Source organism: Esox lucius, chromosome 17 (genome assembly GCF_011004845.1).
Source record: "Esox lucius isolate fEsoLuc1 chromosome 17, fEsoLuc1.pri, whole genome shotgun sequence".
NCBI lineage: Eukaryota > Metazoa > Chordata > Actinopteri > Esociformes > Esocidae > Esox > Esox lucius.
Genome location: NC_047585.1, coordinates 17971475 through 17984736, shown reverse-complemented (window position 1 = coordinate 17984736; position 13262 = coordinate 17971475). Strand labels below are relative to the sequence as shown.

The window sequence follows — 13262 nt, the reverse complement described above, 5'->3', positions numbered from 1 at the left end:
TACCTTTGTCAACAAATGGGGTATGAAATTACAACCCTGTTTCCAAGAAAGTTGGGATGCTGTGTAAAATGCTAATAAAAACAGAATGCAATGATGTGCAAATCATTTATCCCTATATTTAATTGTAAAAAGTACAATGACAACATTGCTAACGTTGAAACGGATAAATGTTATTGTTTTTGGAAAATGCCCATTTTGAATTTGATACCAGCAACACATTTCAAAAAAAGTTGGGACAGTGGCAAGTTTACCACTGTTTCATCACCTCTTCTTTTAACAATATTCTGTATTGTGTTTGGGAACTGGGGAGACTAATTGCTGTATTTTTGTATTTTTGAAAGTGAAATGTTTTCCCATTCTTGCATGTTTATATCTAGTTTCTTCTTTGCATGGTAGTTTTAACTTGGATTTGTGGATGCAGCAATGTACTGCATTTCACAGTCAATGGTTTTTGGAAGTGTTCCTGAGCCCATGCAGTGATTATGTACTGTAGATGATGAGATCCTCAAACTGTTTGCAATTTTACGTTGAGAAACGTTTTTCTTAAATTGTTGCAATTTGCCTGCGCAGACTTTCACTGAGTGGTGAACCCCTTCCCATCTCTACTTCTGAAAGAGTCTTCTCCCAGGAAAAATAAACATGCATCAGCTAGTTGCAGAAACTGTAATGATGTGGCAGAAAGTGCAGAGAGAGGCAACAAATCAACATTCAGAATGTATGTGTATGACACAGACCGTGGAGACGGAGCTCTATAGGTCAGTCAGATCCCATAGGCAGTCAGATCAGGTAGATCAGTCAGATCAGGTAGGCAGTCAGATCAGGTAGATCAGTCAGATCAGGTAGATCAGCCAGATCAGGATCTGACATCTCTTCTACCAAGTGTCAATGCCGTCAATGAGGGATATAACCTGCAGGTTTCTTCTGGTCTGCAGACCTGGGTTTGAGAAACCCTGGTTTAGTAGGCCTAGTGAGATCACTACTTTCCTTTAGAAGGAAACCCTGGTTTGTTAGGCCTAGTGAGATCACTACATTCCTTTAGAAGGAAACCCTGGTTTGTTAGGCCTAGTGAGATCACTACATTCCTTTAGAAGGAAACCCTGGTTTGTTAGGCCTAGTGAGATCACTACATTCCTTTAGAAGGAAACCCTGGTTTGGTAGGCCTAGTGAGATCACTACTTTCCTTTAGAAGGCTCAGTTGTTATGTCAGGAGATAGGGGATAACACACAACAACATTTCAAAACAGCTGCAATCCAGATAACAAAATCAGCCAGGAGATGGTATGGGCGTAATTGTCTAGAAATTATCAATCTACACTCACCTAAAGGATTATTAGGAACACCATACTAATACTGTGTTTGACCCCCTTTCGCCTTCAGAACTGCCTTAATTCTACATGGCATTGATTCAACAATGTGCTGAAAGCATTCTTTAGAAATGTTGGCCCATATTGATAGGATAGCATCTCGCAGTTGATGGAGATTTGTGTGATGCACATCCAGGGCACGAAGCTCCCGTTCCACCACATCCCAAAGATGCTCTATTGGGTTGAGATCTGGTGACTGTGGGGGCCATTTCAGTACAGTGAACTCATTGTCATGTTCAAGAAACCAATTTGAAATGATTCAAGCTTTGTGACATGATGCATTATCCTGCTGGAAGTAGCCATCAGAGGATGGGTACATGGTGGTCATAAAGGGATGGACATGGTCAGAAACAATGCTCAGGTAGGCCGTGGCATTTAAACAATGCCCAATTGGCACTAAGGGGCCTAAAGTGTGCGAAGAAAACATCCCCCACACCATTACACCACCACCACCAGCCTGCACAGTGGTAACAAGGCATGATGGATCCATGTTCTCATTCTGTTTACGCCAAATTCTGACTCATCAGACCATTCCAGTCTTCAACTGTCCAATTTCGGTGAGCTCGTGCAAATTGTAGCCTCTTTTTCCTATTTGTAGTGGAGATGAGTGGTACCTGGTGGGGTCTTCTGTTGTTGTAGCCCATCCGCTTCAAGGTTGTGCATGTTGTGGCTTCACAAATGCTTTGCTGCATACCTCGGTTGTAACGAGTGGTTATTTTAGTCAAAGTTGCTCTTCTATCAGCTTGAATCAGTCGGCCCATTTTCCTCTGACCTCTAGCATCAACAAGGCATTTTTCGCCCACAGGACTGCCGCATACTGGATGCTTTTCCCTTTTCACACTATTCTTTGTAAACCCTAGAAATGGTTTTGCATGAAAATCCCAGTAACTGAGCAGATTGTGAAATACTCAGACCAGCCGGTCTGGCAACAACAACCATGCCACGCTCAAAATTGCTTAAATCACCTTTCTTTCCCATTCGGACATTCAGTTTGGAGTTCAGGAGATTGTCTTGACCAGGACCACACCCCTAAATGCATTGAAGCAACTGCCATGTGATTGGTTGATTAGAGAATTGCATTAATGAGAAATTGAACAGGTGTTCCTAATAATCCTTTAGGTGAGTGTATATCATAGCGACAAAGTATATATTTTGTTTACGTTTCCTCAAAAGTACAAACTGTGTAAGTAAGATGAATAATATACCTTCTTCCTCCAACTACCATGAAATAAATCAGTTTGTGTTAGAAATAACATTACTGAATCATAATTTCTATCAGATGGTATAATTTCTCTGCTGTCTGAATATAAATTATCTCAAGTTTGATCTGGGTACTCTATTAATGTTTTCTACTTGGTCTGCTTTATGTAATGTTTTAAGGCCTTGATTCAATCCATAAGCAGCAATCCAAATGTACTTCCAAGAATAAATGAATGCGCACTGATTGTGAAGCAGCTTCCATAGACATTTGCAAATATGATCATAAACCCATAAATTATGCTTGTGTCGCTCGATTCGAACCAGCCTTTAAAAGACAATGATTATAACCCACTTGCAGATTGAATCGAGGGCTTAGGATTCTTTGGCACTTGCCGTTAACATTCAAGTAAAAGGTACTGCAGAAACCACGGCTGGCATTTTATTCAGATATTTAGCGCTTATTAAAACATGCTTTAAGCTACAAAACAGTGCTTCAGAATATCCCACAATGAAGGGAAATGTAATGTTTGACATGTTTATTTTGATGAGAAAAGATACATTACTCCCTACAGTACAAAAAACACACATTGGAAAATACAGGACAATTCCAGATAACCTCCAAACGAAATAAACTTTCAACAATGACACATCAGTGCTGAGACCAGCACCTGCCCCAGTGTGGGAAGAAAAGTTCTGAAAGACCTCGGCACTGCTGATGACCAACCTATTAAGGGTGAAAAAATTGTACGCTAAAGGTTTTGTGGAAGAAAGGACACATTTGTATAATACATGGAAAGGAACAAACAAATTTAATGTTTAATTTGTTTTATCCTTCAGCTTATGGTCTACCTTAAGGCATCACTACTAAAATACACTGGTAGCATGCATGTCTAGTTTTCCTCAGACACACTGACAAGTACAAAACCATTGATGTATATGCAATATTTTCATTTATAGAAGAAAACTCTGGAGAATTTTGAGACAAACCAAAGTGCAAGTACTACAATCCAGAGAGATAGCAAGTTTAATCACTTGGCTTAATTTCTATTCTGGCCCTTACCATTCTAAAAACAAATTTTACATAACACTGAACAAAGTTGTATCCACTCCAAGACTTCCCTCTATAAAACTCCATTAGTGATTTATCCTGAATACAAATATTTTGGTACTGGTAATGAACCTTGCTATAATTGAGACTTCTAATGCAAATATGTTAAACAAATGCAATTAATAGCAATTGATCAGGGAGTCTGTACATTTCAGTTGTTTATATTTCAAGACACAAAAGGCAATCATGAGATAACTAACAAGTAAAAACATTTTGGTACAGGTAATATTAAAGGCTGAGCTGTTTTTAATGAAGTAACTGTGACTATGTTTCTTTCTTCCCAATGTAAAGACATGGGGTTACTTTTCACAATGACGCTGCATACCTCAATTTTATAATTGGTAAAGTAAATTATAATGCAATTAAAATTGTATTTATTGGTTTCAAATTCATCTGCCTTTTCATGGTTTAAAATAAATGCATTGTTAAGGGATTTTCTAAATTAGTCCCCAAAATAAATCTTATACGCCTTACTGTTTGGGAAGGTTATTAGGGAGAGGGAAGGAATGTGAAAACCAATCAGATTTTTCTTAATTATATTCCATACATTTTGGCATACACAACATAAGCATTGAAAGATTTAGCATAGCTAGTAAACAAAGTAAAAGCACTTCCCTCCCATTCTTTTTAAAGTTCCCTTCCTTCCTGTTACTGTGGTGCTACTGAGAACAAATACAAAAGTCTTTCTTTTTCATACCGTCTCATACACAATAAAATACAACTGATCAAACCAAGATTTAAAAAATATAGTGGCTACCTCAATAATGCCACATTTCCCACATACATTAGAAAACTATGGGGATGAACAATAGTAAAAAAGAAAAAATGAACAAAATAAATGTTGACGTTTCAAAAATGCAGTGACATACACATATACACACACACACAGGAAAAAGCTTAAAAAATACAAAAATAAACGACACAAAGATCTTATGCATCATTGCTTGCTAATACTTTGCAAGATTTTGTGTGTGTATGCAAGTCTCCGACCGAGCAAAGTCTGTGTCCCTCTATACAAATATCTTCCTTAGTCACTATATCATTTTCCTACTTCATAGCATCAGCCATCATTCCCCAACCTGGGTAAAAGCAGTACTGATATTACCAGGAGACTGGAGTCCAGTATGATGTCTGTATAGATTTGTTCTGAACCAAAAAAATATATCCCCTTTTGAGGACAAGTGCTTTGTTTTCCCCTTTCCTCCCATCTAAAATGACATTACCACTGCCTCCTTTTCAGTACATCCTAAAACAGTCTCATCCCATGTAGTCTCTTTACAGACCCCCAAATGGAAAAAAGAAAAACAAGACCCATCAAAAGTCACATAAGGGCTCAATTCAACCTCTTGCGCTAGCAGACACCCACATAGCTAGTGTTGGACGATTTCATGGGTACAGCTGCTTAACAGTCGCTAAATACACAAGCAGCTCCTGACAACCATCTTGGACATGGCTGTTGGCTGCACTGAGTTGCATTAGTAGGAACAAGTGTGGATTTGTGATAACGAACACAAGAACTACTTCTTGTGGATTTCACAGCGGCAACCCAGTTAATTTTTCCAAACATGTAATGATACATCCCTGGACTTCAGCACATTTAACCCTAACAATTTTTTAAACCTTTAATTTCCAGCAGGATTTGTAATATGTTGTGCCCATAATCTTTGAACATAATAAATACAATTGAAAGTGAGCGTTTTTGATGACATGGGGCACATACTGGTACATACAAGACATTATAGCACAATTTTCCAAGACCTGTTTTGGCTCGACAGCAGCACATCTACAATCAGTGGCCACAAATCGAGGAATGCAACTTAACTTTAAATATAGTATATAGAGCAGATCACGGAACCGCGTTTATACTTTCAATACAGGTTTCCCTATTAAAACAACAATGGCCCTATCGTAACATAAGGAATCATAAGTACCATTACAATATTTGAGTGGCGCAAATGTGCCTAAAAAAACATAGGTAGGAATCTGTCCTATGAGGAGCCCATTTTGTGACCTAGACTCACATACAGTGTTCCATTGGCTTATATTGTGTAATGTACTTGGGTAAAATACCAAAGTCTTAACATCCAGACACTCATCAAAACATCAGCGATCCGGGTGTCCACTATTGCACTAGATGGGATTGAATCGAGCCCTAAGCATAGCTGTGTACAAAGCAAAAAAGCCCAATGAAGAAGAAGCTATAAATGTGCTTTCATTTGTGTTGCTGTAGAAACAGGAAAAGGGGGTTTGCCTAGAGAACCATCTCTTATTGACTTAATTTTGGGGTATTTTACTGCCATTTTGCTTCTGTTACTGGCTGGATGTAAGTCCACTTCAGGATGCAATGAATTCTGGCATGAGGATGATTAATCTTCCGGCCCAAAAGGACAGCAACCGTGTGTTTTTCTGGAAGGGTGCTCATCAGGGCCATTTCACTGCTCTGTTCTTGCTTTCTTTTGACCAGTAGCCTTACTACAGGGGAACACAAAAAACAAAAACATTTTAAGGTGCTGAGAAGATATAAATCTACACAACCAGTTAGTGATACCGTATGTGGCAGGTAGTGTAGAGGTACGTACGTATCAGGCAAGGAAACTGGTCTTTTTGGGGCAGGTTTTGCTGAGGTGCCATCTTTGCTGGACTCTGAAAAGGGGAGAAAAATCCATTCAGGAAACAAAACCTGTTTAATATTACAAAACTATTAAAAAAGCACAAAGCATGTGGCTGAAAAGTGAGAAATAAATAAGACTGGCCACCTTGGAGCCATCTGACTTGAGTGGCAGGGCCATAGCCCTTCTCGTTTCGCGCGGCTATGCGGAAGATGATGGCGGGCTTAGTAGTGTAGTCTATGTGGGCGTTGGAAAGGCTGGAGGACTGCACCAAGCAAGAGGGGTTGGGCCCACAGTACACCCGCATAAAAGCCAGCTGGGCTGGGGTGGAGGCCTTGGGCTCAGCAGTCTGTGAGCTCTGGATGGCCAGGTACACAGAGTACTCAATGATCTTTCCCGATGTCACAGAGGGAGGCTCCCATGTGAGGTGGGCACCGTCTGGGCTCTGAATGGGAAACCAAGGAACCATAATTTAAATGCAAAACCAGCAAAATAATTCACATTCCATTATGACTAGGAACAAATGATTTGTCAGAACTATTCTGCATAGTTTTACCTTGCTGATTTTGATGGCACATGGTGCTCCGGGGAATCCTGGTAAACAGGTCTTGAAAGCGGAGATCTCTGAGAAGGAACCACGACCACAAGCGTTGATGCCGGCCACACGAAACTTGTAGGCTGTTCCAGGTTGCAACTCCATTTTCTTCATCTGATTATAGTCTGGGACGGCACCCGAATCGTCCTAAAATGCATAGATCATTAGGGCTGCTCTGACCTCGCTGAACCCTAACCCGTCTTTAAAGCATACCTCTACTTGAGAATCGTCCCCTGGGATGAAGAAGTGAGTGACAACGATGTTTGTGACTTTGACGATTCCGACATCGAACCACTGGTTTTCTTTTTTTACGATTGTCTTGATTGGGGACGGCTGAGGGTTTAGCTTCTGTGAATGACAGGGATGAAAAAAGTAAGAACATGCAATGTTAATGTCAAATCGTGATCAAATGGTTTGGATAAAAGCTGGACTTAAAGGGTACTCACCCCGCCCTCGATGCCATTGGCCACCTCGGCTGGAGCAGGTGAGGCTTGCAGCTTGGCTTGACCGGCAACGGCAAATGTGCTTGAGGGGGCCAGGGCTGTGGAGTGAAGGGGACGAAAGAAACAGGTCAGTAGGGACAAAAAAAAAAACAATACGCCAAAAGAAATGCATAAAAAACTAAAAGGACTAACTTTCAGCAGAGGTGTGCGGTAGTAGTGACGCCACAGCGCTGGAAACACCTGCAGTCATCTCGTTGTGTCCATTGCTCTCAGATGCAGGGTCGTTAAGGCTGTCTGCAGGGGCCAGGCCCTCTGTGGGCAAGGCCTGGGCCTGGGCCTGAGCCTGGGCCTGAGCCTGGGCCTGGGCCTGGGCCTGAGCCTGGGCCTGAGCCTGGGCCTGGGCCTGGGCCTGAGCCTGGGCCTGAGCCTGAGCCTGGGCCTGGGCCTGAGCCTCTTGGAGCTTCTGCTGCTGCTGGACCAGGGTTGCCAGCTCCTGCTGGGTCAGGACGATGGGGATTGTGGTAGATTTCTGTCCACCAGAGGCTGAATCACCATCATCTGTGTGATGCAGAGATCATATTTTGTAATATTCTGGCTGTTGGATAGCGGTGGTCTTTACACAAATCGGTAACCCACTGAGACTCATCTTTATAATTTGCCAAAAACGGGTTCTATGTAAGGGCCTGGTACACGACCAATCTGGGGGCCAGACTTACTCATGGTAGACTGCTGCGCTGCCTGGAGGACAGCCTGGATGGCCAGGGACTGGGCCTCCTCTGTGGCTGCAGCCTGGGCCGCTGCCTCTGCCGCTGCAGTAACTGCTAGCTCCTCTTCAGACAGACCCGTCCCCATCTGGCCCTCTGACATCAGCTCCGGGGGCAGTCCAGTCTCCATAGCCGTGTCGCCCCCTTCTGAGGCCTCGACCGCGTCAGTCTGCATGGGCTCTTCTGCGGAACCGGCTGCACCCTCAGTGATTGACAAAATTGACTGAAGACAAATGGGTGGAAATTAGCAAGACTGCGAATTTTGAAATGGGTAATATAACAAAATGTCCATACAATTCATGCATTTGCTAGAACAATTCATTTCAAAGCAATATTGGCTCATTCAAAAGGAATCTCTACAGTGCCAGCAGTAGCAGACTAACCACAAGGAGCACTGGGAATTCCCAGTGGGACACCTGCCTTATACCTTTTTTACTGCTAATGAAAATAAGTTGGCAGAAAGTTGAGCAACATGGGTCAACCCCCCTTTGCCGAGGCCAGTTGGTCTAATCCAAATGAATGTCTATGCAAGCCCTTAGCCATGCCCCCTTTGCCTCACACACACCCAGACAGACAGAAACTAGCTACAACAGAAAATGGAAAACCAGAGTAAACACCGTAAGGGTGAGGCTGAAAGGTTGAGACAAAAGACTCTTCACTCAAATGCTAGTAACTGTAAACAAGAAAAGGAAACAGGCAATCCGAGTTCAGCTGGCCCGCCATTAGAAGGGATGAATGGTGTTGCCATCGCTGGATTCAAACCGGGGTCTCCTATGTGACAGACTGTCTTTAACCACAAAACCACTAAGCTATGTGTGCGCAGTGTCGGCATACTTCTCAATTGTATAACCATTTATTAGAAACATGGCGGGTTCGTTTCTTTAGAAAACAATGACAGTTGAAAAGCCAACCACTATCTGAACTACTATGTAAATTGAAAGCAATGGCTGAACCTCAAATTGCATATTACATAGTACGTAATTCGCAGATGATGGTGAAGTACTGTTTTGCATATAGTAAGCTAGTATTGGGACATTTGACATTTGATCAATTTAGTTTGAATATTTAGCCTGACACCATCAAGCATTGTGTTAAACTGACTAGCGTTTTTTAAGTTTTCTTCCACCACAAAAAGCATCTATGAACCATATGGCTTTTGCCACTGGACTTTTAACAGCTTATTAGCCAGTAATAGGCTTACTAGTATCTACTAACTTACTACTTGGAATAGTCATAAAGAATTGAGCAATATCTAGCGAGACTGAACACTTCTAGCAAGACTTCACACTGCCAAAGCTATTTCATTACACACATTTATTTTTATTTCATTTGTGAATGACACTGATACAATAACTATGAATATAGGTGATGATGACTGACCTTTCCCTCAATGAAAAGACAAGAGAATCATGGAAACACCTCCTCTATACTGTGCATTTTCAGGGTTGTGATCTATATTACCCCAAAAAGCATGCACGGATGTGTACTACAGAAATAGTCGCAATATAACTGTAAACTGTTTTATTTTAGGCTTACTAAAGTTTGTAGCCACCTAAGTGTTTGTTTATCCTGAACAAACTTTTTGATGCACGTCACAAAAAGCACTAAAAAAGTAGAATACTAAACAAATATAAATATCTTGGCATTAAATGGAATCAGGAGAAGACTGTACAATAAAGAATGAATGAGTGTCCGGTAGGCTATTAGTTATAGAGGCAATGCTTCTAAAATGCCATTGCACTAGATTTGAGGATTCATCAATTTAAAAATCTCAAATTATGTATGTGTTGCCAAAAAATACAATAGGCACCTTTACAAAGGATGAAACATCAGAGTGTTCTTTGCGGTAGACTAAAAAGATTTGTGTGGCTAGTTTGCAGTCTGTGTCCATGCGATGATTTATGTTTTCTAAATGATTTTACTTTTATACTGTTGGTTAAGTACGGTGTCTAAAAAGCCAATACCTGTGATTGGCCCTGTTTGAGAGTTCCTCTACTGTAGAGAATAAACTTTGGGGTACAGTACAAGTATAGTACAACGAAATGCAGTTAGCAACTAACCAGAAGTGCAAATAGAAGAGGGCAGAAAATGTACAAGTATTATGTATGTACAAGGGTGATGTATAAATGTGCAATGAAGGCAAATGGGAGTTCTGAACCCCAGTTTGCTGCGCGTCTGGTACTCAAAAAGTTGAACAGGGTTGGCAGGTCTGCTGTACCACCAGTACAACATATCCTGTTCTGTAGAGATGGTCTTTATTCACGTTGTACCAGTCCAATATGACTGTCAGTGGAAATACACCCTTGTTTTCATGTTATGAAACTTTTTGGATGGATTTTCCAATCCCTTTTGTGTTTTCAAATGTTTAAGAATATTGAAATTAATATTGATATCACAATATTCATGATCAATATCACAATATCATATTTACTCAATATCGTGCAACCCTAGCCTAAATGTGTTACAAATACAAGCTACTGCTGTGTAAATGTACCAGAAATAATTAACTGAGATAAAGACGTACAGTAACTGGGTGTTCAAACCGCCTAGTGGGAAAAATCTGATGCTTAGCAAAGCTCTAAATGCCTACATTTCGTTGTCCTGTGCGGAATTCGTGGGAAATGGCAATCACTTGAGTATCAGTGATTTACTGTCATGTAATTTTACCTAGCTAAAATACGCATTTTCATTTGATTCTGATTGTTTTGCCTTGTCGTTCTAAACGTTAAATTAGACATTTACAAAATGTTAATTAGCAAATTTTATTTAATGTCTACTGCAAATAGTATAGATATTGTAAAACCAATCAAGTCCTTCGCCCATCACATTCATATTGTGTGTGGGAGGATAGGGCTACAGGGATTCAGTAATGCTATGAAACTCATCCTGCCATGCGTCCAGTGTGAACGGTGAGTATTTGTTGTATTGCCCTTCATTCACTTCATATTAAATATTGGCACTGTTGCTGTGTTTTTGTAGTTTTTCGAAATTGGGCCTTTGAGCTATTTTATGTATTATTTTATTCATATCCAGGTTGATGGTAGGCCCAGTCCAGTTTCATTTGTGGTGCGCATTCATGTTGATAACAGGCCCAGTCCAGTTTCAGTGGAAGAATGCATTCATGTTGATGACAGGCCCAGTCCAGTTTCAGTGGAAGAATGTTAGGTTGATGACAGGCCCAGTCCAGTTTCAGTGTAAGAGAGTATCTTCGGGGTTGGCTTTTTTTAGAAGTTTTTTGGCAGTCTAATCTGGCCTTTCTATTCTTGAGGCTTATACCTTGTGGTGAACTCTCTGTATTTGCTCTCATTAGGTCTTCTCTTTATGGTAGACTTGGATAATGATATGCCTGGTGAGTGTTCTTCACTTGACTGGATGTTGTGAAGGGGTTTTTCTTTACCATGGAAAGGATCCTACGATCATCCACAAGTTTTGTCTTCTGTGGACGTTCAGGCCTTTTTGTGTTGCAGAGCTCACCAGTACATTCTTTTTTCTCAGAATGTACCAAACTGTTGATTTGGCCACTTCTAATCTTGCTGCCATCTCTGACGGATTTTTCTTTTTTTTGCAGCCTATGGATGCCCTGTTTCACTTGCATTGACCACATTTTGTGGGTTCTCAGCAACACCTTCCAAATGTGAATACCACATCTGGAACTTTCACCTGCTTAATTGATGAAGAAACAACAAAGGAATAGCCCAAACCTGTCCATGACAGCTTGTACAATTACTTTTGGTCCCTTGAAAAAAAGGGGGCTACATATTAAACAGCTGTCATTTCTAAAACCTTCCTCCAATTTGGGTGTGAATACCCTCAAATTAAAGCTGAGAGACTGCACTTTAAGCCCATATTCATTATTTAACTGTAACTGGAAGATATTTTGGTAAACAGCTAAAATAAAATGTGTGTCAGTGTCCAATTAATTCTGGACATAACGGTATAAGGGCTTCTCTATTCTGTTATCCTCTAAGTCTCCCAATCAAGTGCATCTATGATGCTATGTCCTTAATTGTTTATTGTCTGACAACAAATTGTCTTAGCAAGTGGGTCACTGTAAATTCTCCTTAACGACATTGCCGTATTACTCTGTGAATCCTACAAAAGGATGGATGTGTGGGAAAAGCAAGCTGGTGGGCTAAGGACAGCGCTTTGAATAAGGTCTTTGGATCATTTGGAAAACCAGACCAGGGTCTCTATGTTGACCACTATAAGCCATACAAGAACAGGCCAACATGAAGACAGCTGATCGGGTGAAGGCAAGAGGATTTACCGAGGCTCTTCACCGGTATGAAACCATACTGACATCTCAAAAACCTCTGATATTTTAGAACACGTCACCACTGTCCAGATACCTGCAGACAAGTGGGATGGACATCCTGTCTGTCCATCGAATGGTCGTGGCTTCAGGGAAACCTTAACATCCAATGGTCTTGCTGAGACAGCCCTTGAAGAGCTCAGGAAACTTTTACATGGATTTGATAGCCGAGCAACTGTCGACAATTTTCAGTGTGAGCTGAGGAGCCTCGCTGTACAATGGAAAAGACTGAAAAGTTCAGGACTGGAGGAATACATGACCAGGACAGTGGCGGAGTGCCCTGATGAAAATGAAGATGAGGTGGAAATAACGAATAAATGCTGCTCATCATGTAAAGAATGTCCACTGTGTTGTTACCAGATCCATAGAAGGGCCCTGGATACTGACACGGTGATCCATAGAAGGGCCCTGGATACTGACACAGTGATCCATAGAAGGGCCCTGGATACTGACACAGTGATCCATAGAAGGGCCCTGGATACTGACACAGTGATCCATAGAAGGGCCCTGGATACTGACACAGTGATCCATAGAAGGGCCCTGGATACTGACACAGTGATCCATAGAAGGGCCCTGGATACTGACACAGTGATCCATAGAAGGGCCCTGGATACTGACACAGTGATCCATAGAAGGGCCCTGGATACTGACACAGTGATCCATAGAAGGGCCCTGGATACTGACACAGTGATCCATAGAAGGGCCCTGGATACTGACATGGTGATCCATAGAAGGGCCCTGGATACTGACACAGTGATCCATAGAAGGGCCCTGGATACTGACATGGTGATCCACATGAAAAGAAAATTGCTCCTCCAATAAGGTAGGTAGTATATAGTTATATATTTCCTATAACTTGCTAACTTG

At 41.3% G+C, this 13262-nt stretch overlaps 1 protein-coding gene across 4 annotated transcripts in view; it reads right to left on the bottom strand.

The window, feature by feature from the left end:
* Positions 1-3085: 3085 nt before the first annotated feature.
* hcfc1a (host cell factor C1a) overlaps positions 3086-13262 on the bottom strand; it is a 31398-nt gene continuing 21221 nt past the window's right edge. For all 4 annotated transcript variants that reach the window (XM_029113926.2, XM_029113928.2, XM_029113927.2 and 1 more), the window contains 8 exons: positions 8036-8306; positions 7512-7877; positions 7323-7417; positions 7090-7224; positions 6838-7023; positions 6429-6726; positions 6252-6315; positions 3086-6144 (listed from right to left, as the gene is read on the bottom strand). In XM_029113926.2, coding sequence (XP_028969759.2) covers positions 6105-6144; positions 6252-6315; positions 6429-6726; positions 6838-7023; positions 7090-7224; positions 7323-7417; positions 7512-7877; positions 8036-8306 — 1455 coding nt within the window. In that variant the 3' untranslated portion in view covers positions 3086-6104. The remainder of the gene's footprint in view (positions 6145-6251; positions 6316-6428; positions 6727-6837; positions 7024-7089; positions 7225-7322; positions 7418-7511; positions 7878-8035; positions 8307-13262) is intronic.